The 26,904-nt window shown below is 50.6% G+C and overlaps 3 protein-coding genes and 1 long non-coding RNA gene across 12 annotated transcripts in view; 3 read left to right on the forward strand and 1 right to left on the reverse strand.

Moving 5' to 3' along the window:
• The window catches only part of LOC117028212 (uncharacterized), a 31,768-nt gene extending 31,625 nt beyond the window's left edge, over positions 1 to 143 (reverse strand). For all 7 annotated transcript variants that reach the window (XR_004424096.1, XR_004424097.1, XR_004424098.1 and 4 more), the window contains exon 1: positions 5 to 143. This is a non-coding gene — a long non-coding RNA (uncharacterized LOC117028212). The remainder of the gene's footprint in view (positions 1 to 4) is intronic.
• Positions 33 to 12,252, forward strand: SMARCD1 (SWI/SNF related, matrix associated, actin dependent regulator of chromatin, subfamily d, member 1). 2 transcript variants are annotated; one of them, XM_033116522.1, is made up of 13 exons: positions 33 to 657; positions 1,338 to 1,525; positions 1,813 to 1,855; positions 1,950 to 2,072; positions 2,555 to 2,677; positions 3,772 to 3,888; positions 5,178 to 5,279; positions 5,572 to 5,733; positions 5,824 to 5,921; positions 7,114 to 7,249; positions 9,155 to 9,277; positions 10,384 to 10,485; positions 10,578 to 12,252. In XM_033116522.1, the coding sequence occupies exons 1-13, from the start codon at positions 481 to 483 to the stop codon at positions 10,629 to 10,631; spliced, it is 1,548 nt and encodes a 515-aa protein (XP_032972413.1). In that variant the 5' UTR covers positions 33 to 480; the 3' UTR covers positions 10,632 to 12,252. The 2 variants fall into 2 exon arrangements, with proteins under 2 accessions (XP_032972413.1, XP_032972414.1); XM_033116523.1 differs by lacking the exon at positions 2,555 to 2,677 and having other exon boundaries at positions 10,578 to 12,233.
• Positions 12,253 to 15,231: 2,979 nt separating this feature from the next.
• GPD1 (glycerol-3-phosphate dehydrogenase 1) lies at positions 15,232 to 22,218 on the forward strand. Its single transcript, XM_033116524.1, has 8 exons — positions 15,232 to 15,456; positions 15,959 to 16,136; positions 16,918 to 17,058; positions 17,650 to 17,788; positions 18,017 to 18,129; positions 18,810 to 19,043; positions 19,259 to 19,365; positions 20,352 to 22,218. The coding sequence occupies exons 1-8, from the start codon at positions 15,350 to 15,352 to the stop codon at positions 20,446 to 20,448; spliced, it is 1,116 nt and encodes a 371-aa protein (XP_032972415.1). The 5' UTR covers positions 15,232 to 15,349; the 3' UTR covers positions 20,449 to 22,218.
• Positions 22,219 to 22,821: 603 nt separating this feature from the next.
• On the forward strand, positions 22,822 to 26,395 carry LOC117028211 (cytochrome c oxidase assembly protein COX14). Of its 2 annotated transcripts, none has more exons than XM_033116525.1 (2): positions 22,822 to 22,971; positions 25,990 to 26,395. In XM_033116525.1, exon 2 carries the CDS (start codon positions 25,998 to 26,000, stop codon positions 26,169 to 26,171), a length of 174 nt encoding a protein of 57 aa, XP_032972416.1. In that variant the 5' UTR covers positions 22,822 to 22,971; positions 25,990 to 25,997; the 3' UTR covers positions 26,172 to 26,395. The 2 variants fall into 2 exon arrangements, with proteins under 2 accessions (XP_032972416.1, XP_032972417.1); XM_033116526.1 differs by lacking the exon at positions 22,822 to 22,971 and adding an exon at positions 22,978 to 23,168.
• Positions 26,396 to 26,904: the final 509 nt, after the last annotated feature.

The following is a 26,904-nucleotide window of genomic DNA, read 5'->3' on the forward strand; positions in this document are numbered from 1 at the left end:
TTACTCAGTTCAGCTTTCCCATTTGTAAAATGGATTAAACAGTACGTTTTCTTCAGTCTTCCTGGCTTATAGCAGTAAGAGAAGGAAACGAAAAACAAAGCGCTTTGGAAAATTGATCGCACTACGCAAGATGAAGCAGTTATTCCACCACCCTCTTCATCAGGACGTTGGGTCTGTGGCGGTGGCACCCCTTTCCAGGGCCTGTGTTCCTCCCGTCGGCCTGGGGGCGCCCGCTCACAGGGCCTCTCTATCCCAGAGCTCGTCTCTATGGTTTTGCCTTCCCGGACCGTGAAGGCGGGAGGGAGTGGTCAGCACCCTTTTCCGCTAGTCGCCCCCCTCTAGCCCACAGTCTCGCTGCCCTGAGTCTCCCGTGCCGGCCGGCCGGCCGGGAGGACTAGCGGGCTCGTGGGGGGCCCGAGGTGGGCGGGGGGAGTTCCGGTTCCGGTTCTTTGTGCAGCTGCAGCAGCGGCTCCGGGGAAGATGGCGGCCCGGGCGGGTTTCCAGTCTGTGGCTCCGAGCGGCGGCGCCGGAGCCTCAGGAGGGGCGGGAGCGGCGGCTGCCTTGGGCCCGGGCGGGACTCCGGGGCCTCCCGTGCGAATGGGCCCGGCGCCGGGTCAAGGGCTGTACCGCTCCCCGATGCCCGGAGCGGCCTATCCGGTGAGTGGGGCGGGAGGAGGGGCGCGCGGGCCGGGGGCGGGGCCGAGCGGGGCCCTGGGAGTGACAGCGGTGGGGGGAGGAGTAGGAGGGACTCCCCGGAGAGGGATTCGGGCCCTGAATGGGGGTGGGGGAGTCAGTGAGGAGGAAGGAAGGGAGGCAGTTAGCATCCCCACCTGCTCCTAGGGGCATTGTTTCCGTGGGGAGTCAGGGTATAGAACTATGGAGGACGAAGTGGGGCGGAGGGTGGGCTGATGAGGGCTGGAATGCAAAAGGGCTTGGGCAGCTCCAGTGCCCAGAGGAACACACACAAGGTAGCTGGCAAATTGAGGTCAGCTTTCAAGGAAATAGTACCAGGTAGTACTGAGTAAATGTGGAACTAGAGGAGATAGAGGAGATGTGCAATGTGTCAGATACAAAATAGATTAGGGAGAATTTGAGTATAATCTGGCTCTTAGCTTTTGGGCTGTATTCTCTTACAGAATCATGACTGGAGCAGAGGAAGCTCCAGTTATCTGTAATTCAAAGAGGCAGAGGGCTCTTCTCCCATTGTGCTCCACTGCCCCTCTCCCCCTCCCCCAGCCTTGTTTCATTCAAAGACCTGAAGAATCCCCCCACTTTTTCTTTCTTGGTGGGTTTCGTAGGGGAAGCCATGACATCTCTGGGTCCTCTCCCCTCTGTAGAGACCAGGTATGCTGCCAGGCAGCCGAATGACACCTCAGGGACCTTCCATGGGACCCCCTGGCTACGGGGGGAACCCTTCAGTCCGACCTGGCCTGGCCCAGTCAGGGATGGACCAGTCCCGCAAGAGACCTGCGCCTCAGCAGATCCAGCAGGTCCAGCAGCAGGCGGTCCAAAATCGAAACCACAAGTAAGATGACCCCAGGGAGGAGGGGAAGGAGAGAAGGAAGGGAGGGAGGGAGCCTGTGAGAACTCAGGTGGTGGGAGTATCTGAACCAAGAAGTAGTGGTGCTGTGTCAGCCGATGGTGCTTATTCTTGAGAATGCCTCATGTTGGTTGGGGGTTTGGGGGTATGTCTTTGATTTGAGAGAAGCTTTACAGTCCTTTCACTTTACTATAAATGGAGGTGCTGACAGCCTGTCTTCATGTTCTGGCTAGTTCCATCCCAACCTGATAACAGTATTTGTTTTGAAACAGTGCAAAGAAAAAGAAGATGGCTGACAAAATTCTACCTCAAAGGGTGAGTCCAAGCTGTAGGTCTTCCTGAGGGTGTGGTGAGTTTGAGAATAGAGATGGCCAGCTCTATATCCCCATGATATCTTTCTGTTCCTAAGATTCGTGAACTGGTACCAGAATCCCAGGCCTATATGGATCTCTTGGCTTTTGAAAGGAAACTGGACCAGACTATTATGAGGAAACGGCTCGATATCCAGGAGGCCTTGAAACGACCCATCAAGGTAACGCCGGAGCGCACTAGGCAGAGAGCCAAAGGAGAGGACTTGGGAACGTTCAGTAGGCTTAGGATGAGCAATCAAAGGCACAGCACAGTTCTCCTTGGCATTTAAATTACATCTTTCCCTTCCGCCTACGAACTGAGAATTATATTAGAAGTATAAGAACAAAATAGCAAAGGGGGAGGGGCTTTTGATATCGCTTGCACCAGAAATTTACCCTGTCCGTGTTTTTGCTATAACTGCTCTACCACCTTGGGAACCTGGCACCTTGCTTGACTTTGTCCACCTGGCATCTCAGTGTATGCTCTTGCACTCAGACCAATGGCCTGTATTCCTCTTCTAGATGGAATCTTCATCCACCCACCCCAGGGACTGGGTAGACAGTGAGCCAGTCTGTTAGGAGTAATTTTGGGGCTTGGGGAGACCCTGTCTTCAACATCAAACCGTTGAAGCCCCACCATCAATCCTGTTTCTGCCTTCCTCAGCAAAAACGGAAGCTGCGAATTTTCATTTCTAACACTTTCAATCCGGCTAAGTCAGATGCCGAGGATGGGGAAGGGACGGTGGCTTCCTGGGAGCTTCGGGTAGAAGGACGGCTCCTGGAGGATGTGAGTTCAAGGTCCACTGTGGTCGGCGTCTAGGGTGGGAGCTGCTGGGGACAAACAGTGTTGTGTGGTTGGCAGGAAGCCTGACTGGTGCTCACAGCTCCTGTTGGGAACTGCAAGGAAAGGGTCACTGTATGCCCTGTGCTAAAAGACAATGGTTCTTTGTGTTGGTTCCCACAACTTGGCCCTCATTGTGGTATCACATTGAGAACCATATTGTCCTGGGATTTGATTTGTTGTTTACCTTCCTCCTGATGCTACTGGCCGTTAAATTTAGCAGTATGTGCAGATTATTCTGAGAGAAAGAGAGAGAATGAATGAATTAAAATGAATATGAATGTGTGTGTTTTAAATCAAGTGAGTTTGCACTTAGCGTTGGAGGCCGTGTTTTCTTATCAGAGTTCTTAAGGTCCTTATTTCCTATTGTGGCATCTCCATCTTCCCAACTTTCAATGGAGACATCTCACAGTTTAAGTGGCATATATTTGTCTGACATGCCCTTTGTTGCTTCGTGAGGAGCATTAGCTGACATGAGAGCCCCCCAACTTCCCACCCCAGAAGCTCCTTGGGGAAGCTCACTTTACCCTTACACTCTTTGGCGCTCTATTTTTAGCTATTCACAAGCAAGCTAATTTGAATGCATTTTTGTAGGAGAACCAGGACTCAGTGTCAGACCCTCCTCCTTCTCTATATAGGTCCAGTCCATGTGCTGGTGGTGTCATTCTGTCCAAATAAAGCTCTTTTTGTTCTGGCTGCTTATTGCCTGTGATTCATTTCCCCTCTAAAGTCAGACTTTCTCTGTTCAGACTCGCTTTGTTATGTGTATTGGTTTGGCTTAACTTGCCTCATTTCCCTTGGGTAAATGAGGTGGGTAACTCAGTGACCTTATATATGTTACATATATAGGCTGCTGCTTCTGTTGCTACCGTGACTTGTTTAATACCCCCAGACACCTACTTTGCCATCTCCTAAGAGGTATTCAAAAGATGTTTTTGAGTTTTTTCCCACTGCTGTTGTGGGTTCCTTTTTTATGGGACTTTGTCGTGGGGAATTTATTCTGTGCTTTTCTAACATGACCTCTTCTTTCTCTCCTCTAGTCAGCCTTGTCCAAATATGATGCCACCAAGCAAAAGAGGAAGTTCTCTTCCTTTTTTAAGTCCTTGGTGATCGAGCTGGACAAAGACCTGTATGGGCCAGACAACCATCTGGTGGAAGTGAGTAGTTCTGCCCTCTAGACTTTGACTCTATGCCTGCAGGATGATGGACTTGGGAGCCAAACTTGAATGTCTAGGGATATGGGGAGGTATTAAGTAAAGGGTTACCCCAGGTGTACCACCGTCGTAGTTTGCACATTGACCTCCAGGTGGCACTAACTGTTTAGTCTTCGTACTGTTGGGACGCAAGAGCTCTTGGCAGTCTTGACTTGTTCCACCTTGTGAATGAATGTTCCTGTCCTGGTTGCTGCCCTCACTTTCAAGGGAAATTCTAATGGAGGCCTCTTGTACATGCCAAGCTATCTCTGCATCTTGCTTATTAATCATGGTGACACATAGTTATCCACACACCATTCATACTTTTTCCTTACTGTAACTAAGGGGGGGTTAACTGATAGGGAGGGTTCTAGTCTTTGCCAGGCTTACCGTTACAGATCTGGGACTTCCTTTTGGTCCCTGCTCTCTTTAGATTCACATTCCACATCATCAAGAATCCTTTATTATAATGCCTGATTATGCAGTGTTCTGTCCTGAAAACCATGTTAGCATCAGTGTTCTTTGGGATATGGTCAAAAGCAGCATGTGACAATCCCACATTCCAAGTGACTTCAGCCTGCTCCTTTCTTTGCCAGTGTAGCCGCAGCCCCTTAACTTCAACCACCAAGAGCCATGGGAAGGTCTTTACCATCTAATAAGGGAAATAAGGCATAGAATCAATAGAAATTTGTAAGTATATTTAACTTTATAGCAGCAGAGCATAGTGGCTAAGAGTGTGGACTGTAGAATCAGATCCACCAGAGCTCAAAACCCAGCTCCGCCACTTACTGGCTATTTGACCTTAGGCAAGTTACTTCAGTCTTCTAAGCATTAGTTTTCTCATTTGTAAAATAGGTTTAGTCATGTCTGTCTCCTGTGGATATTGTGGGAATTAGTGAGATAATACAAGTGAGTGTCATGGAATGCTCTCGCGTGTAGTAAGCACTCAGTAAGTGACGGCTACGTTATTTTACTGTGCATGTGTGTCGTATCCATTCTGTGGATAAAATCACGGGGAATTCAGGCTAATTTAGATATGACCCTGAACAGTCAGAATTGAAAGGTTGATCTACTTAAACACAATGGGACAATAATCCCAAAACCATATGCAATTTTAAAAAATGTCCCATGCTATTGCTCTGTTCCAATAGCCTCAGTAATCAAAGTTGGATATCCAGTCATTACAGAAGCTCTTCCCTCCCACCCCAGCTCTTCCTCTGGGAGAGCACCCCCTGACATCTTCCTCTCTGTAGTGGCACAGGACCGCCACTACCCAGGAGACAGATGGCTTCCAGGTGAAACGGCCAGGAGACGTGAATGTACGCTGTACTGTCCTACTGATGCTGGATTACCAGGTATTCTGTGGGGATGTGAGGGGGTCTGGCTTTCACAGCTACATCCCATCAGCAGTCTGACATTTAATAGATTCGTCTAGTTGTGGATAATTTGCTGCCAGACTTTAAGCTCCTTAAATATAGTGATAGGGTCTTAGTCATTTCTGCGTTCCTCCCAGTGTTTTTCTGTCTCAGAAAAAGCACTACATTACTGCTTGTTGAATGACTTGAATGTATGGTCACGCTAAGCACCCCAAAATGCATATAGACCCCACTCATGAGCTTCATCTCTATATTCTTTGGTTCTCTGCAGCCTCCGCAGTTTAAATTAGACCCTCGGCTGGCTCGCCTCTTGGGCATTCACACCCAGACCCGCCCAGTGATCATTCAAGCCCTGTGGCAATATATTAAGACCCACAAGCTCCAGGACCCTCACGAACGGGAGTTTGTCACCTGTGACAAGTACCTCCAGCAGGTAAGGGAAGGACCCTTTTTGCTGGAGTCCACTGGAGCACTAGTTGTACCCAAAATGCCAACTTCTGTCTGCTTCTCCTCTTTCCCACAGATCTTTGAGTCTCAACGTATGAAGTTTTCAGAGATCCCCCAGCGGCTCCACGCCTTGCTTATGCCACCAGAGCCCATCATCATTAATCATGTCATCAGGTCAGCATGCGGGTGGGAGGCAGTGGTGTCCTGGAGCTGGTTTGTACCAGCTTGCACAAGCCAGCTGTCAGTTTCAGGAATTCTGCAAGCAGGCTGTTACACACTGCTCTGATTTAAAATTAAATTTATAAACTTATAACTAAATACATTATCTTAAAATGAGGGTAATAATATACTTAGAAACTTACCATTTCCTAATTATTTTATTAACATTTGTGTTTTTGAGGTTAACTTATGTCTGTTGTGTCTGTACGGTGGGAATACTACATAATGTGTAACTGCGCCTCTCTCCCCAACTCCTTGATCTGTGATACAATGTTGGCAGCTTGAAATCAACCATATTGGGAATATTTAAACCACAGAAATTGGCAAATGCGACAAATCAGGGTTTTTTTCCCCTCTCCTCTTTTGGAGAATCAATTGTTGGACATTTACTAGCTCACAATGGTGCGCTACCATCTTTTCTCTGGGTGGTAGGACACCCAGTCTGACAGTCCAAGTCCATTACCTCTGTCTACTTTTTTGTTCAGAAAATGAATGAGCAAGGCAGACAGGCAGATAGAGAGTGAAGGAAGGCACTTCCTCCTCAAAACAGCATGTCCCTGTAGTTGGTTATAGTCTCTGCCTTCTTTCCCTTACTCCTTATTAATTCCAATAAATAAAGGCCTTCCTTTCTTTAGACCCTGAACCATCACTCAGATGGTGGTAACTCCTATAACCTATACATTGGGTTAGTAGAAGCTGGTCTGTCCTGTATTCCTGTGCTTAAAATTAGGCCACGTTTTATTTTGTCGTGTGTGTTTTATTTGAATTTATTTCCAGAGTCAATTTTAGTTTAACGGAGAAACTACAGTAGTGGTTTTCTTTGGGGAGGGAGAAATTTTTCACTGAATGTCTTTTGTACCACTTGAATTTTTACCATTGACTTTTTTAAAAAATCAATTTTATGGAGGTTTATACATAATAAATGACATGTGTTTAAAGTATAGTTTGATGAATTTTGGCGAATGAATACACCCCTATAGATACCACTGCAAGAAAGTTACAGAATGTTTCTGTCACACCCAAAAGTTCTCTTGTGCTCTTTCGCAATCAACTCCTTTCCCATCGTTCTTGGGCCATCTTTTTGACCCTGTGTGATTAGGCCTTAGGGGACAAGCCCTTTACCAGGCCCCTTTGGTTTCCTCCCCAGTGTTGATCCGAATGATCAGAAAAAGACGGCTTGTTACGACATTGATGTGGAAGTGGATGATACTTTGAAGACCCAGATGAATTCTTTTCTGCTGTCTACTGCCAGCCAGCAGGAGATTGCTACTCTGGACAACAAGGTAGGCACCTTTCCTCTGGGTAGTTTGGGTGCCACCAGCTCTCTTTCACAGCTTCTAGGCTGCCTTTTGATTCTTGGTATTCATTCAAAATATATTGACATCCAGTCTAAGTATATGGCAGGCACTGTGCTTGGTGCTTGTTGGAGCCAGACATGCATGAGTTCTGATTTTGGCTATACCTTTTAATAACTTTGAGCCTCAGTTTCTGATCTGTGAAATAAAGACCGTATTTATAAGGTTGCTGTGAGGATTAAATGAAACAATGTATGTAAAGACATGACATTGTGTCTAGCACATAAAAACAAATGGTAACTGCTGCTATTGTTGTTAGCATCTTACTGTTATCTTTAAAATTAGATATAGTTCCCACAAGTAAAGCCAAAAAGAGAGCAAGGAGGCTTTCGTGGAAGAGTTGATGCCCCAGCTAAATCTTGAGGGACAGTGTGGGAGTTAACAGAAGGGGAGAAAGAGTGGTGCTTAGGGGTGTGGGAGGCAGAGGACATCCCAGAAAGAGGGAACAGTATATGTAAAGGTCCAAAGATGAGAGAGAGTCTGGCATGTTCAAGAAGTACAAGCCGTTTAGTGTGCTAGATACAGCACAGGGTGCCAGGGATGGGACGTTTTGGGAAAGGAAACTGGATAGGAAAACAGGAGTCTAATTCTGAAGAAACTTTAATGCAGGGAACACCTGTTAATACTTTGTCCTGAAGACTGGATGGGCTGATGCTGTTTGCATTTTGAAGGATCACTGGCAGGAAGGTGGAGAGCAACCTGTAAGAGGGGCAGATTTGGAGGCAGGAAGCCCAGTTAGTAAGCCGGTGCAGTAATGCATGTGAGATACGTGGAGGGCCTAAACTTACGGTACTGACAGTGAGGATGGAAATAAGCAGACAGATTTGAGATGTGTCAAAGTGGAATTCAATGGGTGGCCGGATGGCTCAGTTGGTTAGAGCACAAGCTCTGAACAACAGGGTTGCCGGTTCAATTCCCACATGGGCCATTGAGCTGCATCTTCCACAACTAGATTGAAGACAATGAGCTGCCGCTGAGCTTCCGGAGGGGCAGCCGGATGGCTCAGTTGGTTAGAGGGCGAGCTCTCAACAACAAGGTTGCCGGTTTAGTTCCTGCATGGGATGGTGGGCTGCGCCCCCTACAACTAAAGACTGAAAATGGCGACTGGATTTGGAACTGATGGGCCCTGGAGAAACACACTGTTCCCCAGTAAAATTGAAAAAAAAAGTGGAATTGAAGGTTATTGGATATTGGTTAGATGGGGATGGTGGAGGTGAGGTGTGAGGGAGAAGGAGGCATATGATAACTCAGGTTTCTAGTTTGGGTGGATAGCAGTATTCACTCAGGTTGGGAACAGGAGAAGCAAGTGTAGGGGGAGAGGTAGTTAAGGTGCATGGAGATGTCAAGCAGTTGGATTGGTTGGAATTTCGGAAATGGATTCTGGTTTGCAGATTGGGGAGTCATCACCCTGTCAGTGGTAATGGAAGACATATAAGTAGGTGAAATTGCCAGGAAGAGTATGAAGAATGCGAAGAGAAGAGGACGGAGGAAAAAACCCCACAGACCATAGTTTTTGAAACAGCCCTCTGTGTCACTTCTTTCCTACTTGAGAGTGTCTTTGTGCCTATTTGTGCTATGGATTAAGTATTCACCGTGTAGCTTCACCCAGAATGGACACTGGAGACTAAAAGGAAAACTCTTCTCACATGGGGTGTATAGAGTCACTGCCGATTACCTGCTGAGAGAATGCCGAGTGCTCTGGGCAGCAGTGTCGTGTCTGGGCAGCACTCTACCCAGGTCGGGAGTGGCACTCGGGGCTGTCAGGCACTGTCTGCCATTAGAGTTTGTATTTCCACAGTTTGAAAATGTTATGAGCTTCCTTCTTCCTTTCAGATCCACGAGACAATAGAAACTATCAATCAGTTGAAGACCCAGCGGGAGTTCATGCTGAGCTTTGCCAGAGACCCTCAGGGTTTCATTAACGACTGGCTGCAGTCCCAATGCCGGGACCTCAAGGTAAAGATACCTGGGGAAGAGGCAAAGCGAGTTAGGCCAGTGAAGCTTTTATTTGCTTTATTTCTGTGGAATATGATAGAAGAGCCAGAGGGGTAAGTGAGGGACCAGATTATCTTTAGCATATTCCAGGGTCCATTTTACAATTAAGTAGGGAAATGGAGGTGCAACTGTCAAATGTTTATCTAGTACTTACTATGCTGGCACTGTGCGCCATATTGTAGGGGATACAGAGTGGAAAACTTCATCTCTTCTTCAAAGCAACATGCATTCGGTTTTGGAAAACTAGGCTAATAGGATTTTTAAAATGTAGTAAACCAGGTATTAGTGGAACTTGCCAGTATCGATAACATAATTCAGAGAAGAAAGATTCATGAGGCTTAAAGAGTTGGGACAGGCTTCATGGAAAATTTGGGATTTGAGGTATTTTCCAGAGAGGGGAGCAGCAGAACCTCAGGCAAGAAGGTAGGAATGAGCACAGGATGTGTTCAATGTGCCCTTAGTTCCAGCCTATTGTGTGGTGACTGACTACAGTTACAGAGGCTGAGCAGCGCAGTAAGGGACCCAGGGAGCCAGAAGGATGCCTGAGCAAGGCAGTGACTTGATAGCAGGGAGACTTTGGGTGTTGTATTGATTCATAGTTTGCTAGGGCTGCCGTAGTCAAGTACCACCGATGGGGTGGCATAAACAACAGAAATGTATTATTTCACAGTTTTGGAGACAGAAGTCTCAAATCAAGTTGTCCATAGACTTCTGTTCCTTCTGAGGGCAGAGGGTTTGTTCCAGGCCTCTCTTCCCAGCTTGAGGTAGCCTCAGGCTGCAGATGCTGTTCTCCATTTGTCTTCACATCCGCTTCCCTCTGTGCATGCCTGTCTCTGTGTCCGAGTTTCCCCTTTTTATAAGGGTACCAGTTATAAAGGGTAAGGCCCACCCTAATGACCTCACCTTAACTAGATCATTCTCAGAGACCCTATTTCCAAATAAGGTCATCTTCACAGGTACTGGGTGGTTAGGATTTCAACACATTTGGGGGGGTACAGTTCAGTCCGTGACAGGCGTGAAGGAAGGAAAAAGTCTGTTGTCTCTCTCCCCCCCACCATCTCTCTCAGACCATGACCGACGTGGTGGGTAACCCAGAGGAAGAGCGCCGAGCTGAGTTCTACTTCCAGCCTTGGGCCCAGGAGGCCGTGTGCCGATACTTCTACTCCAAGGTAGGCGCCGGGCGGCATGGGGAGACTGACACAAGGCAAGGGGTCAGTGATATTAGCCACCAACTCCACTCCTTCCACTGTTTTCTCCGTAGGTGCAGCAGAGACGACAAGAATTAGAGCAAGCCCTGGGGATCCGAAATACATAGGGCCTCTCCCACGGCCCTGATTTGGTTGCACCGATTCTTTATTTGAGCCCTGTGCTGCCTGCCTCATAGCACCTGCCTTGGTTTTGCTTGGGGCCTTCCAGGGGATGCTGTTGGTTCAAGGACAACACCAGAAGGAAGAGGGTCTCACATTTCTGTCTCACAAGACACCTATTACCCTCTTCTCCCACCCCATCCCTTCCCACCCTCCAGCTTCACTTTGCCCCACAAAGTTCCCATGTGCCTCTACCCTCCCCTGGTCTCCATAGGACCTCTAGATAGTATTAGAGAGAGAACCTGTAGTGGTAATCAGTGCATTGAATGGATTGGGCCTCAGGCCACGTGGTCTTCACGGGGACCAGCTACACTGATCCTGCCCCTCAGAGATGCAGGAGTTGGGAGCTTCAGTCCCTTCTCCGAGACTCAGGCGTGGGGCACTCTATAAGCTAGTTGATCTTGGCTTTCCTGGTAACAGAATCCGATTTCCTTCCTTCCCTCCACAGGTTTGGAACAAACTGTCCCTTCACAGGTTGCCCTCTAGCACTAAAGGGACCCTGGCTCCACAGGGCCCCAGGCCAGTCCGCCGCTCTCGGGTTGGCCGCCTTCTCAGTGCTTCTCTTCCTCCCTCATAGGGGGTCCACGTCAGTATTGGAGTTTGTTCTTTAACGATTGCTCCCTCCCATCACACTCCCTATAGCTGCTCCTTTGAGGATTCCCTCCTCTCCTAACCCAGGGCATTTGGGTTGGGGGAGTCTTGCCTTTCCCTGTCAGAGCCCCAGAATCTAACCTGGGGTACTGTCATTGCCAGCCTTCCGGCTGTTGTTTGGAAGTGTGACTCATTCGTTCACTCCACCCTGCTTCCCTCATCCCTTCTTGGAGAAACAGGCCTAAAATCAAACGGGTAAAAGCCCTGGGCCGTCCCCATCTTCCTGTCCCTTGTCTGCCCGGTTGACACCCACTGGTGACTCTTGGGCACTGAGGAGTGAAAGCGCCTAGGGCTGGAGAAGAGCTCTGAGCTGGCTTGTGACTCCGCCCCTCCCTGCCTCAGGGGATTCCCTCCCCAGCCCCTGCCCTCGAAGCTTCAGAGCCCTCAGGTAGCAGCAGGACTTTGTGATCGGGGCCCTTGGAACTGAGATGGTTTTCCATCTTTCCAGGAGAGCCGCCGATTCTTCCAGGTTGTAGCACCCCGACTTAGCATATCCCAGGCTCGCAGACTCAACAGCAGGGTGGGAGACAGCTGGGCGCAGAAGGGGAATTCCGTTCAGCAAGGGCTCTACACCCACAGAACTGACAAAGCCCCTGCTTCCCCACCCCCTCCTCAGGCTCCTGCGAGCACGACCCCTGTCCCTGCCTGTCCCACACTGGGGACGGCAGAATTGGCTCCCCATCTTCCTCTTCCTGCCATTGTCCTACCCGTCCCTTGAAAGCTTCTTCCCCATAGTGATACTGGACAGCCTCTGTCCTGGGAGCTGGAACCATGAGAAGGAAGCTCAGACTCCTAACAGTGTCTCTGTTGAAGATAACTTTTTATTAGCTGAATTATTGTTTTTTTTCATGGACCAAAATTTTTTTTGTACTGTCCCCTTATCGATGTCACCCAGTTTTAATAAAAGAATCTTCTGAAGGATGAGTCCCCCTACCTACCAAGGGAGAGCCCTTCCCTGAGCTCTTGCTCCTCCGATACCATTAGCCATGCTTATGGTGTTCGTTCATTGTGTTTGACAACTGTAGAGCACCCGCTGTGGGCAGCTGCGGTGCTAGGCGCTGGGGAGATGGTGGAAAAGGAGGTTTCGACTGCGTGCACCTCAGGTCCTCACTTCAGGGCTCGCTCAGTCAGCCCTGGTGGTCCAAGCAGGCTCGCTGCTGGGGGATCACTGGGTTTGATCATGGGGGCTGACAGCCCTGCCCCCAGCTCCTGTGGGGAAGGTACTAAGAAGACAGTGGCCCTGCCATCTGCTCCCTTGTCCTGAGCTCCCAGGGCTCGAGTGCGCTGGCCCAGTACACTGGCCTTGGGTACCTGTGGTCCCTCAGGCTAGATGACCCTGAGCTTCCTCTAAAGGCCTTCTGCTTCTCAGGGCTCCTATCTAGGTCCTGGCCAGGGCCTGCACAGCTAAAAACATTTTTCTCTGTGCCTGCCATTCTTTAAGGTCCACTTTCATTGCCCTGAGTGATTTCAGCCCCAACGACCTGCATGGAAGGTCTTGCTGTGTTGTCATCCCCCCACTAGACAACCAGCCCCTCACGGGCAGAGCTGGGAGGACGTGGCTCAGGACTGAGACCCATTAGCAGAGCAGTTCCCATCGTGTGCCTGCCTCCCCCCTCGTGGCCCGTTACTTTCCTCTGTGCCATTATCTCGCTTGGTTCTACCCAAGAAGGAGGTTTAGAACACAGGAGGATTGCAGCCACATTGCCAAGTTATGGTTACAAAGTTATCCTCTGCCTCTGTGGATGGGAACACTCAACTGCTGCCTGTGTGCAGTCAAACCCACAAAGGATGCAACAGCTGTTCCCAGTCTGGAACTTAAGGGTTTGTCAGAGTTGAGTAGGGAAAGCAGAGGAAAAAGTGTGTGGATGGTGGGAGTGGAAAAAATTGATGTCAAGGACATTGAAGTGGCAACTGTTTTTACCCAGGCTAATTACATGTGTAATGAATGGCGGATGAACCCTTATTAATTTCAAGCAAATAATCTAGTTTGCTCTTGGGAAAAGAGCTCTGTTGGTACAGATAACTTCCGGTGACAAGCCAATTCTGGATCTCGGCACACTATTCCTATATAAATGAACAAATTCTTTGTCTCCACAGTACTTGAAATTAATTTAGGGCATAAGAGATGGAAGCATTGAGGCAAAAACAAGGGGGTTATTTTATGAGTAAACATCTATTCTTTGGGGTTCCTATCGTATGTGCTAGGGACAGGCATTCTCTCCCATCACCCATACTCAGTGCTCCCAGCTGGCAGCCTGGCATTGGTGCCTTTGTCTCAGTGCCAGCGCAATACTAATGTGATTTGTGGGAGGCTGGCTCTGTAGTAGGTGGAACTTTGTTCCTAAGGGAAACAGCTACCAATTTCATGTATATTCCCTTACGGGAATTCTCTGGCCAAAGAAGGAGAACATGGTAGGCTTTCCCTGGGCAGTGCCTAGAACTTAGCGAACCACTGCCCCCCAGGCTTGACCTTGCGTCCACTTACCCAGTGGTTGCATACAGACTCCCCTCTGGCCCAGTGCTTATCACTCGCCGACCAGCAGCAGCCCAGGGGACTGGAAACACCCACTTAACAGTCTGCCAGGCCAGGAGGTCAGCATGTGAGCACACAGTGGTCTCTGCCCTATGGGCCAAGGTGCACGGACAGCTGGAGTGTTAGGGCCCTTTGCCTTACTCTCAGGAACAACCTAGAAACCAGAGCTCCAGCTCTTAGTCCAACAGATGGCTACAGGCGATGGGGAGCCCTGACCTGCTGAATGTGCTTCTTCCATTGGCCCCCTTCCCCCCCACCCCGAAGTCACACATCGCATTTACTCTCAATTACAGCATCTGAGACCACCAAGCTGCACAGAGGCCACAGCAGCCCCAGGTCCTGCCTCCCCTTTTCTAGCGTCTGCAAACTAGCCACTAACCTGAGGGACCCCCCAGCGCGGTCATTCAGAAACGCAAAGAAGAACTGAAGGATGCTGGAAGCCTCTCAAGGACAGGGAACACTCTGGCCGCCTTCCTGTCTCTTCTCTTCTTTTCTTCAAGCCCAGAGTCTGCAAAAGGAGAATTTGGGCCACTTGGCGTCAGAGACTCTTTGACCTTTTCCACCCTCCCTTCCTGGAAGACATTTAGGTGGGGATCCTTTTGAGGTGAGGAGAGCCCCACTGGTGAGTCCCTGAGACGACCACTGTGGGTAACAGATGGTCCTGTCTCTCAGGGCTGCTGGAGTCTCCTCTTATCCTTGGGCTGGTTGTCCTCAAAGCAGGTCTTTACCTCTCATGTGGGGTCTTCGCTTTAAAAGTGAGGCCAAACTGACTCTGGGTGGTGAACACACAGTGTAATTTATGGATGATGTGATACAGAATTGCACACCTGAAATCTATGTAATTTTACTAACAATTGTCACCCCAATAAATTTAAAAAATAAAATTAAAAAAAAAAAACTGACTCAGGCACAAAAAAAAATAAATAAATAAATAAAAGTGAGGCCACACCCACCATCCCACTTACCCACAGCCCTATAGTAGAGCCAGTGTGGGGCCAGTGACATATGGGCCCTGTCACTGCTACAGGACAAAACTGGAGCAGTTTGGGGGGTCCTGGGAGGATATGCAAGGCATATACTTCGGAAAAGAAACATTCCTATATCCGGAGCTTTGTTCCTAAGGGAACAAACATACATAGGGCTGCATACAATTTATTCCAGTGCTGGGAATCAGAAGGGAGTGAAGAGGGCCAGTTACTGACTTCTTATCTGGGCTATTTCTTGGCAGACCTCAAAATGAGACCGTTGCAGGAGGGGTGGGGGGAACCGGGCGGGGGCCGAGGACAGAAGCTCGCCAGCACTGGCAGCTGGCAAACCTAAGAGGAAAAGTGGAGCCTGGTCTCTGCCCCAATCCTGTTCCCCACCTGTCTCTACTCTTTTCTCCCATTTCCCTGGCTCTGCCAGGCTGTCTCCCTGGGCGCCCGCCTCCCCACCCACCCCTGGAGGGCGGGGCTTGGCTGCACCCACGTGTGGCGGAGTTATATGCTCCCAGCCGGCAGAGGAGCTGGGGAGTGTGGCACTGAGCGGCTCAGGCAGAAGACCGGCACCATGGCTGGCAAGAAAGTCTGCATTGTAGGCTCAGGCAACTGGTAAGCGGCTGTCAAGGGGCATGAGGGAGCAGGGGGGCTTTCCCCAAGTACACAGGGGGTTAGGGAGGGAGGTTTGGTGGGCAGGAGGCAGGCAGTGGGTAGGCAATACCCTCTGGTTCCTCTCACACCCCTGCTGCTATCTTCTGTGCCTACCCCCGAAAGACAGATGGTGCCCAACCCTCTCCTGGCCCCTGCCCACCATGGCAGCTGCACCTGCTTGCCACAGGAAAGGAGCCTCCAGAGAGCTCCCTGCCCAAAAAGCTGCTTGGGTTTGGGGCAGTGAGGATATCAAACAGCTGGCGCCCTTCTCCAGCATCCAAGTGTGAGGTAGACAGAGTCTCACTAGGGACACACTGTCACAGGTGGGGGTGACAAGGAGGGTAGTTAGTAAATAACCTGGGGGGCTGCTGTGATATCCTGAGACAGAACACTGCCCCTCCCCTGCCACTATTCCTCCCACACACCCCCACTCCTCCACTTTCTGTGCTCCCCCTCCTGCCAGGGGCTCAGCCATCGCCAAGATCGTGGGTGGCAATGCAGCCCAGCTGGCACGCTTTGACCCACGGGTGACCATGTGGGTGTTTGAGGAAGACGTCGGGGGCAGAAAGCTGACAGAAATCATCAACACACAGCACGAGAATGTCAAATACCTGCCAGGGCACAAGCTGCCCCCCAACGTGGTAAACCCCCATAACCTGCAAGGAAGGGAGAGGGAAGTGGAGGGGTGCTTCGTGCTGAGGGGGGCCACTGCAGGTGCCATGTGGACTTGGGAAGTGTCTCCGGAGGGCTGATCCAGACATGGAACTCTAAAGCACAGCCTCCAAAGGGCACGTACTGGACCTGAGGAAAACCTAAATCCCCCCCACTCACCCATTTATGGGCTCCCAGGCTTTTAAGGGAGGGAAAGGAAGTTGGTTTCCATGGCAACCAAAGACAGGTTCTCAGGCTCCCAGAACTGGGGTCCAGGTGGTGTCTGCCTCAGGCTCTAACCTTGTTACTCATTCACTGGGTTATTAGCAGTGAAGCTGCTCCTTGGACTTAAGGTCTTTGGCCAAATCCATGTGGCTTGCTCCTACAGCAGAGAAGATATCAGGAGGACTAGGGCTCTCCCTTCCCAGTTAGGGCCCTTGAGGAGCAGAGTGATGAAATTATTTGGCCTCTTCCTTCTGCCAAGCCCAGGCCTCCTTTGGCCTCCCAAACTGTCCCCCAGCCAAGGGCTAGGAGAGTGCTGGAGGAGGTTTCCAGGAGTCCAGAGCCCAGAACGGCTGGAGCTGAGAGGGAGTGATGGCTCGGGGGAAGGAACAGTGTCTTATTCCTCCAAATTCAGCCCTTCCAAATTCAGTCTCCAAACGGCCCTTCCTTTTCCCCCACCAGCCTCACTGTTTGGCTTTTAGATCTCAGTGGGGGCTTCATGGGGGCAGGAGAAGTCCACCAGGCCCATGCGCACTTGTCGCCCCACAGGTGGCTGTCCCGGACGTGGTCCAGGCTACAGCAGACGCTGACATCCTGATCTTTGTGGTGCCCCATCAGTTCATCAGCAAGATCTGTGCCCAGCTCAAGGGCCACCTGAAGGCAAACGCCATTGGGATATCTCTAATTAAGGTGCCAGGGACACATTCATGTGGATGGGGGTGCAGCTATCTGTTGTGGGGCTCAGGGTGGGCTAAGTGAGGAGAAGAGAAAGTGGCAAAAGTAGGAGTTTCCTAGAGAGGGGGAAGGAGTTGGCTTTGGGGAGGGCTGAGAAACAGTCAGATGCTGGGGGCCGTTGATTGGAGAATAGACAAGGGATTGGTTTGGAGGCAGATGTTTTGGGGACTTTAGGAGGTGAACCAGGAATGCTTGGGGGGTATGAGAAACAGGCTGGTTAGAGAAGTGCGAAAGAGAAGTTGGTTTGGAGCAATGGCTGGGATGGCAGCTGGTTTGGAGTCCTCAGGAACGGATGGTTCAGGGATGTGGAGGGGATCCATTGCTTTGGAGAAGTGGATCGGTGCGGGGTATGTGGAAGGAGTTCTCAGATGGATTCATTTTCACTTGCCATCTATGCGCTTGACGGCAAGCTGTGGCTGGGTTGGAATGGGACAGGACCTTTGGGGACACTGATGAAGAGTAGACTCGGAAGGGGCAGGATTTCTGGGTGGGAAGCCCTCAGTTGGGCATAAAGGGCACCTGGCCTGAGCTCCATCCTGTGCCCAGGGGGTAGACGAGGGCCCCAATGGGCTGAAGCTCATCTCTGAAGTGATTGGGGAGCACCTGGGCATCCCCATGAGTGTGCTGATGGGGGCCAACATTGCCAACGAGGTGGCTGATGAGAAGTTCTGTGAGACAACCATTGGTGAGAGCCCCCCACCCCCCCCGCCAGTGCAGCTCCAGTTACATGCCCTCCCCATGCTCCCCACCACACTTTGCCAGCTCCCTTAAGGCAGACAGAGGAAGAACACCCCAGCATCAGAGGGGAGGGAGGGCTGAGACACCCCCAGGGAGAAGGTCACAGGTCCTGCTTAGGGCAGGTGTGGGAAGGAGTCCAGAGCCCCCCTTGAAGCCTTGCCCCTCCCCACTTTAGGCTGCAAGGACCTGGCGCAGGGACAGCTTCTGAAAGAGCTGATGCAGACACCGAATTTCCGCATCACGGTGGTGCCAGAGGTTGACACAGTAGAGATCTGTGGGGCCTTAAAGGTGAGAGGGGTACACGGCAGCTGCGGGGGGGGGGGGAAGACGGTCCTGAGGACGGCCGGGCTTAGCTCTCCGAGGTTACGGTCCTTCAGGTTCCCACTTATGCGCAGTTGCTCCTGTTGCTCCCAAGTCCCATACACGTAGGAGAAACTGCAGGAGCAAGGGCAGGGTCATTTAGCGATTCAGGTTTGATGGTTATTCACCATCAGACATTGGAGCCGCTCCTTCCTTTCTCTCTATAGCCTCTTGTGGGACCTCCCTCTCCTTGGCTTCAGGGGGTGGTCCAAGGGGAAGAGGAGATGCCCTGGGGGAGCATCCAGGCTAATGGGAGACCAGACATCCAGAACCCCGCAACAAACGGATGGCCAGAGCTGTGGACATCAGGAATAGTCGTGGATGGGAGGGCCAGCTGGGCAGAAGACAGGTTTTCAGTAAATGTCCTCAAGGATGGAGTATGGAGCAGAGTTGGGGAGCCAGGAAGCACAAGCCCAGGCTACAAGAAGGGGGTACTGCAAGTGGGAAAACCAAGTGGTAGAACTAGCTGAGGAACCCATCCACTATACGTCACTCATTCAGTGGGCCTGTCATGGCTGATGGAAGGAGCAGGAGGCAGGTGCTGAGGGATGGGGGGGGGGAGGCTGCAGGAGGGGATCCCTTCTCACCTGGGATTGCACTCCCCAAAGAACATCGTGGCTGTGGGAGCTGGCTTCTGCGATGGGCTGGGCTTCGGCGACAACACCAAGGCTGCAGTGATCCGCCTGGGCCTCATGGAGATGATCGCCTTCGCCAAGGTCTTCTGCAGGGGCCCTGTGTCCTCTGCCACCTTCCTGGAGAGCTGTGGTGTCGCTGACCTCATCACCACCTGCTACGGAGGGCGGAACCGCAAGGTGGCGGAGGCCTTTGCCCGCACAGGAAAGGTGGGCTCTGGGGACAATGGAGAACAGAGGGGGGGCCTTGTAGGTGCCATGATAGAGGAACTTGGCTTGAGCACAAACTTGAAGTTTGTTGTGATCATTCCTGGCCTTTCTTTCCTCCTAAGACCCCCCACCTGTCATCTGAGCCCCAGATTCTCCACCTCACACTGACAACCCTTCTCTCCCATTTCCATTCACCCATCCTGTTTCCTTCACAGTCCATTGAGCAGCTGGAGAAAGAGATGCTGAATGGGCAGAAGCTGCAGGGGCCCCAGACAGCCCGGGAGGTACACAGCATCCTCCAGCACAAGGGCCTGGTGGACAAGTAAGTGTCTGCCACCGCCTCACGGGTGGAGGGAATCACAGCCAAAAGTGCTCTCCCTGTTCATCATCTGCCTGAACCCTCCTCAATCTGTGAAGTGGGCAGAGAGGAACTGTTCTCTTATGTGAACAGACACAGAGACTGGGGCTTGGAGAGTCTGGTACGTCCACTGTCCCCAGCTAGCTCATGTCTTGGAGCTCCTTCCAGTCTCGTGCTCATTGTACCATGTTGCTTTGACCCCTCTGCATAGCCTCCCTCTAGCCCTTCCTTCCTGTCCTCTGCTATCAGGGCACGAGCTCTGGAGCAGCAGGAATGAGCTCACCTGACTATCCCGGTTCTCTGTCCATCATCCCCAGCCTAAGTTGCTCCCCCGAAGCCAACCTCCTGTTCCCTGAATACTGTCCTGAGTGCTGAGGTGTGAGGAGGACAGTCTCTGCTTCAAGGTGCTGTTTTCCATGGAGCACAAAGACAGTGGGGGTGATGGCTGATCAGAGCAGAGCTCTGTTGGTCTGAGAAAGAATCCTGGAATAAGAGAGTACGAAACAGGTTCAGAAAATCAGCTCATGGCGGGTCAGGGTAATGCTTCCTGGTAAAGCAACAGCCTGGGCAAGAGGATGAGAAGGAAACTGGCATTTATTGAGCACCTTCGCAGAATACATGGTCACTTCTTTACTACTTTGTTATATTGCTCCCATTTTACAGGTGATGATATTGAGGCTCAGAAAGTGGCTTGTGCAGTTGGAATAAAACGATGCTAGCGAATCATGCCAGCAAATTCAATACGATAGGGAGCAAGGCAATTAACAACCTGACCCTAAAACCCAGGGCTAGGAAGTTCAAATTGTCAGCAATTGGAAATTAAGAGCTCCAGAGTCTGTCTGAACTCAAAGACGGGAGAGTAGGAGAGTGGAGCGTTCAGAGGTAGATGGGGAGTGAGGGGTAGAGGGCACGTCAAGGGGCTAAGCTGGGTCTCTCCTTCCCCATTCTAGGTTCCCTCTGTTCATGGCTGTGTACAGGGTATGCTATGAGAGCCAGCCCGTGGGGGAATTCATCCGCTGCCTGCAGAATCATCCAGAACATATGTGAGCGGGGCTGTGGCCCAGGCCAGGCAGCTTCTTTACCCCAGTGGAAACAGGCAGAAGCTTGGGTACCTGGCCACCAGGATCTCCGGGACTCCCCACAGAGCAGCCTTTGCTCAGCTTTTCACTGGAGGACAGGAAGCTGTGGGGCCCAGCTACCTGCCTGGAGACCCTGAACCACCAAGCTGCTGCAGCCTCTTGCTACCACATCTCACCAGAAATGGAGATGTCCTGTCCCTCTCCAGATGTAGGGCTTTCTCCCTGTCCTCTGGGAAGCCCCAGTGCTGCCTGCCTGGGTGTGTGTGGTGGAGCAGATGGTAGAGGGAGAGGGAGGCGAGACAAGGGCTATCCACTGCTGCCTCACACAGAATAGGAATCCTTTCCCCAAGCCCAGTTAAGTAGTAGCTAAAGAGCTATGAGGTAAGGGCTGCCAGGGAGGGTCTGGGCTTTTGAGCTGACGTAGGGACCTTTGCTCTGACCTCTGCCAGCCCCCACACAGCATTAAGGGATCTCAGTGTTTGTTAACAAAATACAAAGATCTCAACACCCTTGCCCTCCCAGCTTCTCCTAGCAATACCTGCGTCCTCAGAAACCTCTGGTCATTCCCTCCCCCACCTCCCCCGGCTGCCCTGGCACCAGAGTTTCTGCCAAGCTGGCATCTCTGGCCCGGGGCCTTTTATTCTCCCCATGGACTTCCTCGTTCCTAGTTCTTGGCCAGCTCCTCCCCACCGTGCATGACCTTTCGGAGCCTTCCCTTACCCTCCCTGCCAGCACCCTCTTTGGGGAGCAGGAACTTAATCTGCTGACAGAGCTACACCTTTTCATAACAGGCTCAGATCCCTCAGCTCCCTGTGACCTTTGTATTTACCCTGCCTCCCTTCTTAGGAGCCCTAGTGTGTTGTGGGGGGAGGAGATTTTAGCTGGGTCCCTCCTCCTGCTATCTCCCCAGGATTGGCTCCACCCTTTTCCTTCTCCCAAACCCTGTACCTATTTCTCAACTGCCTGCAGAGCAGCCAGGGAAGCTAAGCAACGCCTGTATCTAGAGACCCAGGAGCCAGAGAGTGGCCCAAAGGCTGATCAGGGGTAGGGAGGGGTGAGCAGGTCCCCATGTTGGTGGGTCCTGACATTCCAAGGCCAGCTCTCCTGTGTCATCTGAAGGCCTTGTCACGAGGTATATATTAGCACAAGAGCTGGGAAACTCAAGGAGGAAAAAAATGAAAACCACTCTATCCCCTGGGGTGAGGGAAGAACAGAAAGGGGAGGAGGCAGAGGACTGGGCCTTGCTCCAGGATGGGGTGGCAGTGGGGGAATGTCACAGGTCAGCAGCCTGGGCTCTGGGTTTATAAATAGTCCCCGAGAGCCTAAAGGCCTCCAGCTGAGGGTCTCAGCTTCCTGTGTGGCAGCACCTGGCACATCACAGCTGTGGCCAGCGTTAAGTTAACCCTCCCTTATTCCTGACCAAACCAGGGAGGCAGGCTCCTTTCAGTCTCTAGCCCTTGAGAATTCATTTTCTTACCAGCGAAGGGCAGAGCTGCCTGGATCAGGCACTGGGAGTGAGGAGCACAGTCACCCCACATCTGGCTGGGCTCAGGTGGGGATCACCGACTGAATCCAGGAAGTCAAAGTGGGGGCAGAAAGACAGCTCCCTTCCCTCAGCTGCAGCTGCGACCTTGTTAGACAAACACTTTTGCCTACTTTTGTTCACTCCACAGTTAACTGAATTTGAGGCCTTCTAATCAGGCCTACATGTCTACCCAATAAAGCCTTTTTCCAGAAACGAGTTGGGAAGGGTGCTTCAGTGCATGTGGCAGTGCGTACGCTGTGGTTTTATCATTGCATGTGTGTTTTCACTCAAGCGGCAGGAAAAAGGGGAAAAAAATAAAGCCCTCCTCCATAATCCCAGTCACTCCCCACTCCCCAGCGCACCCCCTTTCCCCAAGTGGTACCCTCCTCCCTCCTTCTCGGAGCTTCTTTGGGGCTTTATCACGTCGCCTGCGAGCGGAATGGCCACACATGGGACAGAAACATCCCTCATGCCCACTCCGTGGTCATGGCCAGACCTGCTGCATCCTCCGCGGTCCAGGCCGAGTTCCTACCTGAGCTTGGCCAAAGTGGGGCCGCGGAGAAGAGGCAGATCCAGGCTCTAGGGGGCGCGCGGTCCACCTCCAGAGGGCTGACCCTGAATCTACCTACTACCAGAGACATCACCGTAGGCTGGGGATTGACTGGCTGACTGAGTCAGAGAAAGATCGTCTTTTGTACGGTGACTGAATATCCTAAAAGTTCCGGTTCCACAGCCTGAGTCGCCAAAGACCCTCTCTCAAAGAATTACTACAACCCCCAGAATTCAACGGGCTCGGCGGAGAGGAAGTCTTGTCTGAGGATGCGTAGTAAGGTGATTGCCACGGAAGTCGGAAGTTCAGGCAACCAGCCGGAGTTGCGGAGGCGCTGGATCGCGCTCCAGTGGGCGGAGTTGCGCTGTGTCCGGCACCCCGTGCACGCTCTCGCGTCGGGAACCGAATCCTAGAGGGTAAGCGGTGCGGGTGGGAAGGAGAAAGGGTGGCTCACTAATAGCGTCTCTGCGTCTAGGGTTGTTCCTGGGCTTCTACCCTCACGTGCCAGGTCCTGGGTGCTGCATCTGGCTGCGCTAGGAAGTTGTGTAGACTGTGGTTGCGAGACGCTACCTGCGGAGGCCTCGGTTAGACGGGAGGGAGCTGCAGCATCCAGGTACGCCGTCTGCTGGGCCCGGGCAGGGGCCGCTGGACCGCAGAGGCGCGCCCGCTTGGGCCGGCCGTTGCTTACGGCATCCTCTCATGCGCCGGTCTTTGGGCTGTCCTTGGTGCCCCAGAGGTCACCGGTTATCCTGCGCCGCGGACCGCAAGCCGCGATTTGCACTGCTTCCAGCCCAGCAAGCTCCTTGCAGCCGTAGGTTTCAGTCAAACCTTAACTCCAGCCGGGCGTCTCGACCCTCCACGCTTTGGCTCCGGTAGCCGTGATCTTGGGGGTCAGGGTTCATGGGCCCCCTGGGGCCCTGGCTAAGAATCCGCTTTTTACTTAACGCCTGTTCCAGTTCAGTGCACTACATTAACTTCTGTCCTACGTTGACCTGTGACCTAGTCACCCATTATCATCCACTGATCCCATCTGACTAGTCTTTGTTGTAGTGGTTCCCAGTTTTCATTCTGGCCCAACACATCTGAAAGATACAGCACACCTCCATCAACGGCAGTGACTTGATACAGCAGTGATTTTCAACCAGGAAGGGGGGTGTGTTAAATACAAAAGCCCCCCAGATGTTTCTGGAATTTCCTACCTGCCTTCTTTCCTTAATTGTTTTGCTCCCTTAGACTGGCATTCTCTTGGCCTCTCTCTCTGGTCTTATCCTCTGCTTTGGTGTCATTTGTTACCTCGATCTGTACCTGGCCAGATTTACATACCCATCTGCCAGGTAGACATCATCACGTGCATGTTGTGTTGAACATCATAATTTTAACGTGTCCCAAACCCAACTCTTGCTTTTCTTGACTGATAATGCCATCACCACCCCAATGACACACACCTATTTCTTCTCGTTTCTTATTTCTATTAACAGTATCCCAATCCACAGTTTGTAACTTGCTGCCTTGGAGATATTTTCAGCTTTGCCTTAATCCATTCAGTTAATAAATCTTGAATTTCAACATCTGTCTTTTCCTTTTCTACTGCCCTGCCTTAGGTCAGGGTCTGTGAAGAGTTTTTGTTAATTTGAAAATAGGAAATAGATTAGATTAGACAAAGAGAAGGAAGTGAGGTTCTAGATACCAAAATTATGTCTATTAGAAAGTCTTCTGTCACTCTTCTAGCCAAGTCACTCTTCTACACCATCCTGTTTGTTGGCTGGTGAATGCTTCCAGTCTTCTTCCTTCAGCCCTCGAAGAGGTGGTCCTAAAACTGGTTAGCATCTGGCCAGGGTAATGGAAGACAGGAGAAAGAAGTGAAGGGGAGGTTGAAGGTCTGCAAGTCTCGTTGTTGGGAGCTTGCTTACTACCTTAGTATCCTGCTGTGTGTCTGTGTGTATGTGTATATTTTTTTCAGTGTCTCATAGCTTGGGGTCCTTTCAGACCTCAGATTACCTGAACACAACTCTTTCTCATCTTGAACCTGTGCCATTTGGTTTTCTTCCTCTGACCTTATTTAAAGCCACGTTGCATAGTCACTTGAAATAATTCAAAGAAGTTATGCCTCATCTCAGCTTGGGGTCCACCCTCAAGGACTGGCTCAAAAGCAATGTCCAGCCTATAGCACTCATTTGGAGAAGCATTTATATGTCTCACCCTACCCCAAAATCTGTAAGCTAGCTAATTCTGACCCTCTGAGCCAGCTAATGCTGAGCTTGTCCTCTTCTAAATTCTTGACCTTTTATTATTATTATTTTATTATTGGTTTCAGGTGTACAAAACAATGTAATAGTTAAGACATTTCACCCCTCACAAAGTGATGACCCTGCTCCCCCAATCTGTTGCCCCTCTGACATTGCATATAGCTTTTACAATTCCATTGACTATTCCCTATGCTGTACTCCATGTCCCGTGACTATATATTTATTAAATTATAGTTGACATTCAATATTATTCAGCTTTAGCTTCAGGTGTGCAGTGCAATGGTCAGGCATCAAATTCTTGACTTTTTAAGAAACCTGTTCTCAACTAATTTCAGTGTTTTAATTTCAATTCCCTCAATGGAGAGGAGTCTAAGAACACATTCATAGTCCCAATTTGAGGAACATTTTGTTCAGGATTAGAGATTGTCATTGCTAAACTTTGTCTTACTCCCTGAGAATATCCAGGGAATAGTTAAATTAGATGTAATATATTGCATGCAAATCTCAGTTAACAATTTGCTGGAGACTCAGTAAATTCCTTTTTAGCCCTTGGGATAGGTTCTTGGTGTTGTGTTTGGAACTTAGAGTTAATGCTGTAGAGATTAAGTATAATTGAAACAATATAAAGGTACTGTTGGCACTATTTCAGGTATATTATGGCTTTAACAGGTGCTTGAGGGCAAACCTGGGAACCTAACCACCATGAATAAGATTGTTTTTATGGGAAAATAAATGGGATATTGCCTAGAAGGTTCCCATTTGATCCTCCTACAGAGAATAATTTACTGCTAATGTTTAATCCCTGGCTACCTCCTACTGGCCAGAAAAACTGGATGCATGCTTAAAGTCGTGGACCAGTTAAGATTTCTGGGTGGTCCTACCAGTCACTTCTTTCCACAAACATCCACAAACATGGAGGGCCAGGTGTTAGCTATGATGTCATTGGATGCACCTGATTCCAGCTGCGTTTTTGTAGCTCGTATGCAGACTTTATTTGCCCTTTTGAATCTTAGCATAATTCTCAAACATTGTCTTCCAGTATGAGACTCGGCACATGTGGAGGGGCCGTGCAGAATAGAGTGTACATATACTAAGCAGGATGCAGAAGTTACGGAATGGCCTTAAACAGGGAAGTGGGCTGGGCAGATGAGGTCTTTCCTCAGGTCTAAATCCACTCTGTCTTTGTAGGGGACGACATGCCAACTGCCAAGCAACTAGCTGACATTGGCTACAAGACCTTCTCCGCCTCCATGATGCTGCTTACTGTGTATGGGGGCTACCTCTGTAGTGTCCGCGCCTACCGCTATTTCCAGCGGCGCAGCTCCCGGCGCCAGGCTGCAGAAGAACAGAAGACCTCAGGAGTCCTGTAGAACTGGGGCCGTTTTCCTGACCAGAGAGGCCGGAGGCATTGCGGTGGAAAGACCTCTCCTATAATCACATCCAAGTCAAGATAACTAGGGCCTTCATGGTTTTCCAACCCTGCTGGGGAAAAGTGCCCATGTTTTCTCTGGAACTGCCAGTTTGGGGAGGCTGTCACATCATAACAGGAGTGGGGGGAAGGCACAGCTACAGACATTAAATATTTTGCCCTGTCTCTGTCTTGGTGTTTCTGTTTACTTAGATAGGTTGTGGGCCTATCTAAGTGGGCCTATCACAGAGGGGCCTTGACTGCCAGTTTTCTAAACTATCCAGAACCTACTCATGTGTTTCCCCTATTTTAGTTAATGGCACTATCATCCAAGTCAGAAATATGGGAGATTAGACTATTCCCTGTCCTTCCCACCAAGCAGTTGTCTTACTAATTGTTCCCACTTAAACATCATACAGTCAGTTTTCCCCTTGTTTCTTGCTTACACTTTTGTAGAAGGCTATTAGTGGTCTTCGTCCAGGCTTCACCTCATCAGATTTATTTGCTGTGTGGCTTTCAGAGACATCTATGTGGACCAAATGTGATGTGGCACTCCCCTGCTTTAGATCCCCTCTGAAGCCCAACCATAGACAATAGGTTAAGAATCCAGGGCCTATAGAGTCAAGTCCAAGACCCCTTAGTGTGGCATACGAGGTCCTGAAGACCTGGCCCATCTTATGTTCCAGTAATAGGAA

This window comes from Rhinolophus ferrumequinum, chromosome 10, assembly GCF_004115265.2.
Source record: "Rhinolophus ferrumequinum isolate MPI-CBG mRhiFer1 chromosome 10, mRhiFer1_v1.p, whole genome shotgun sequence".
NCBI classification, from domain to species: domain Eukaryota; kingdom Metazoa; phylum Chordata; class Mammalia; order Chiroptera; family Rhinolophidae; genus Rhinolophus; species Rhinolophus ferrumequinum.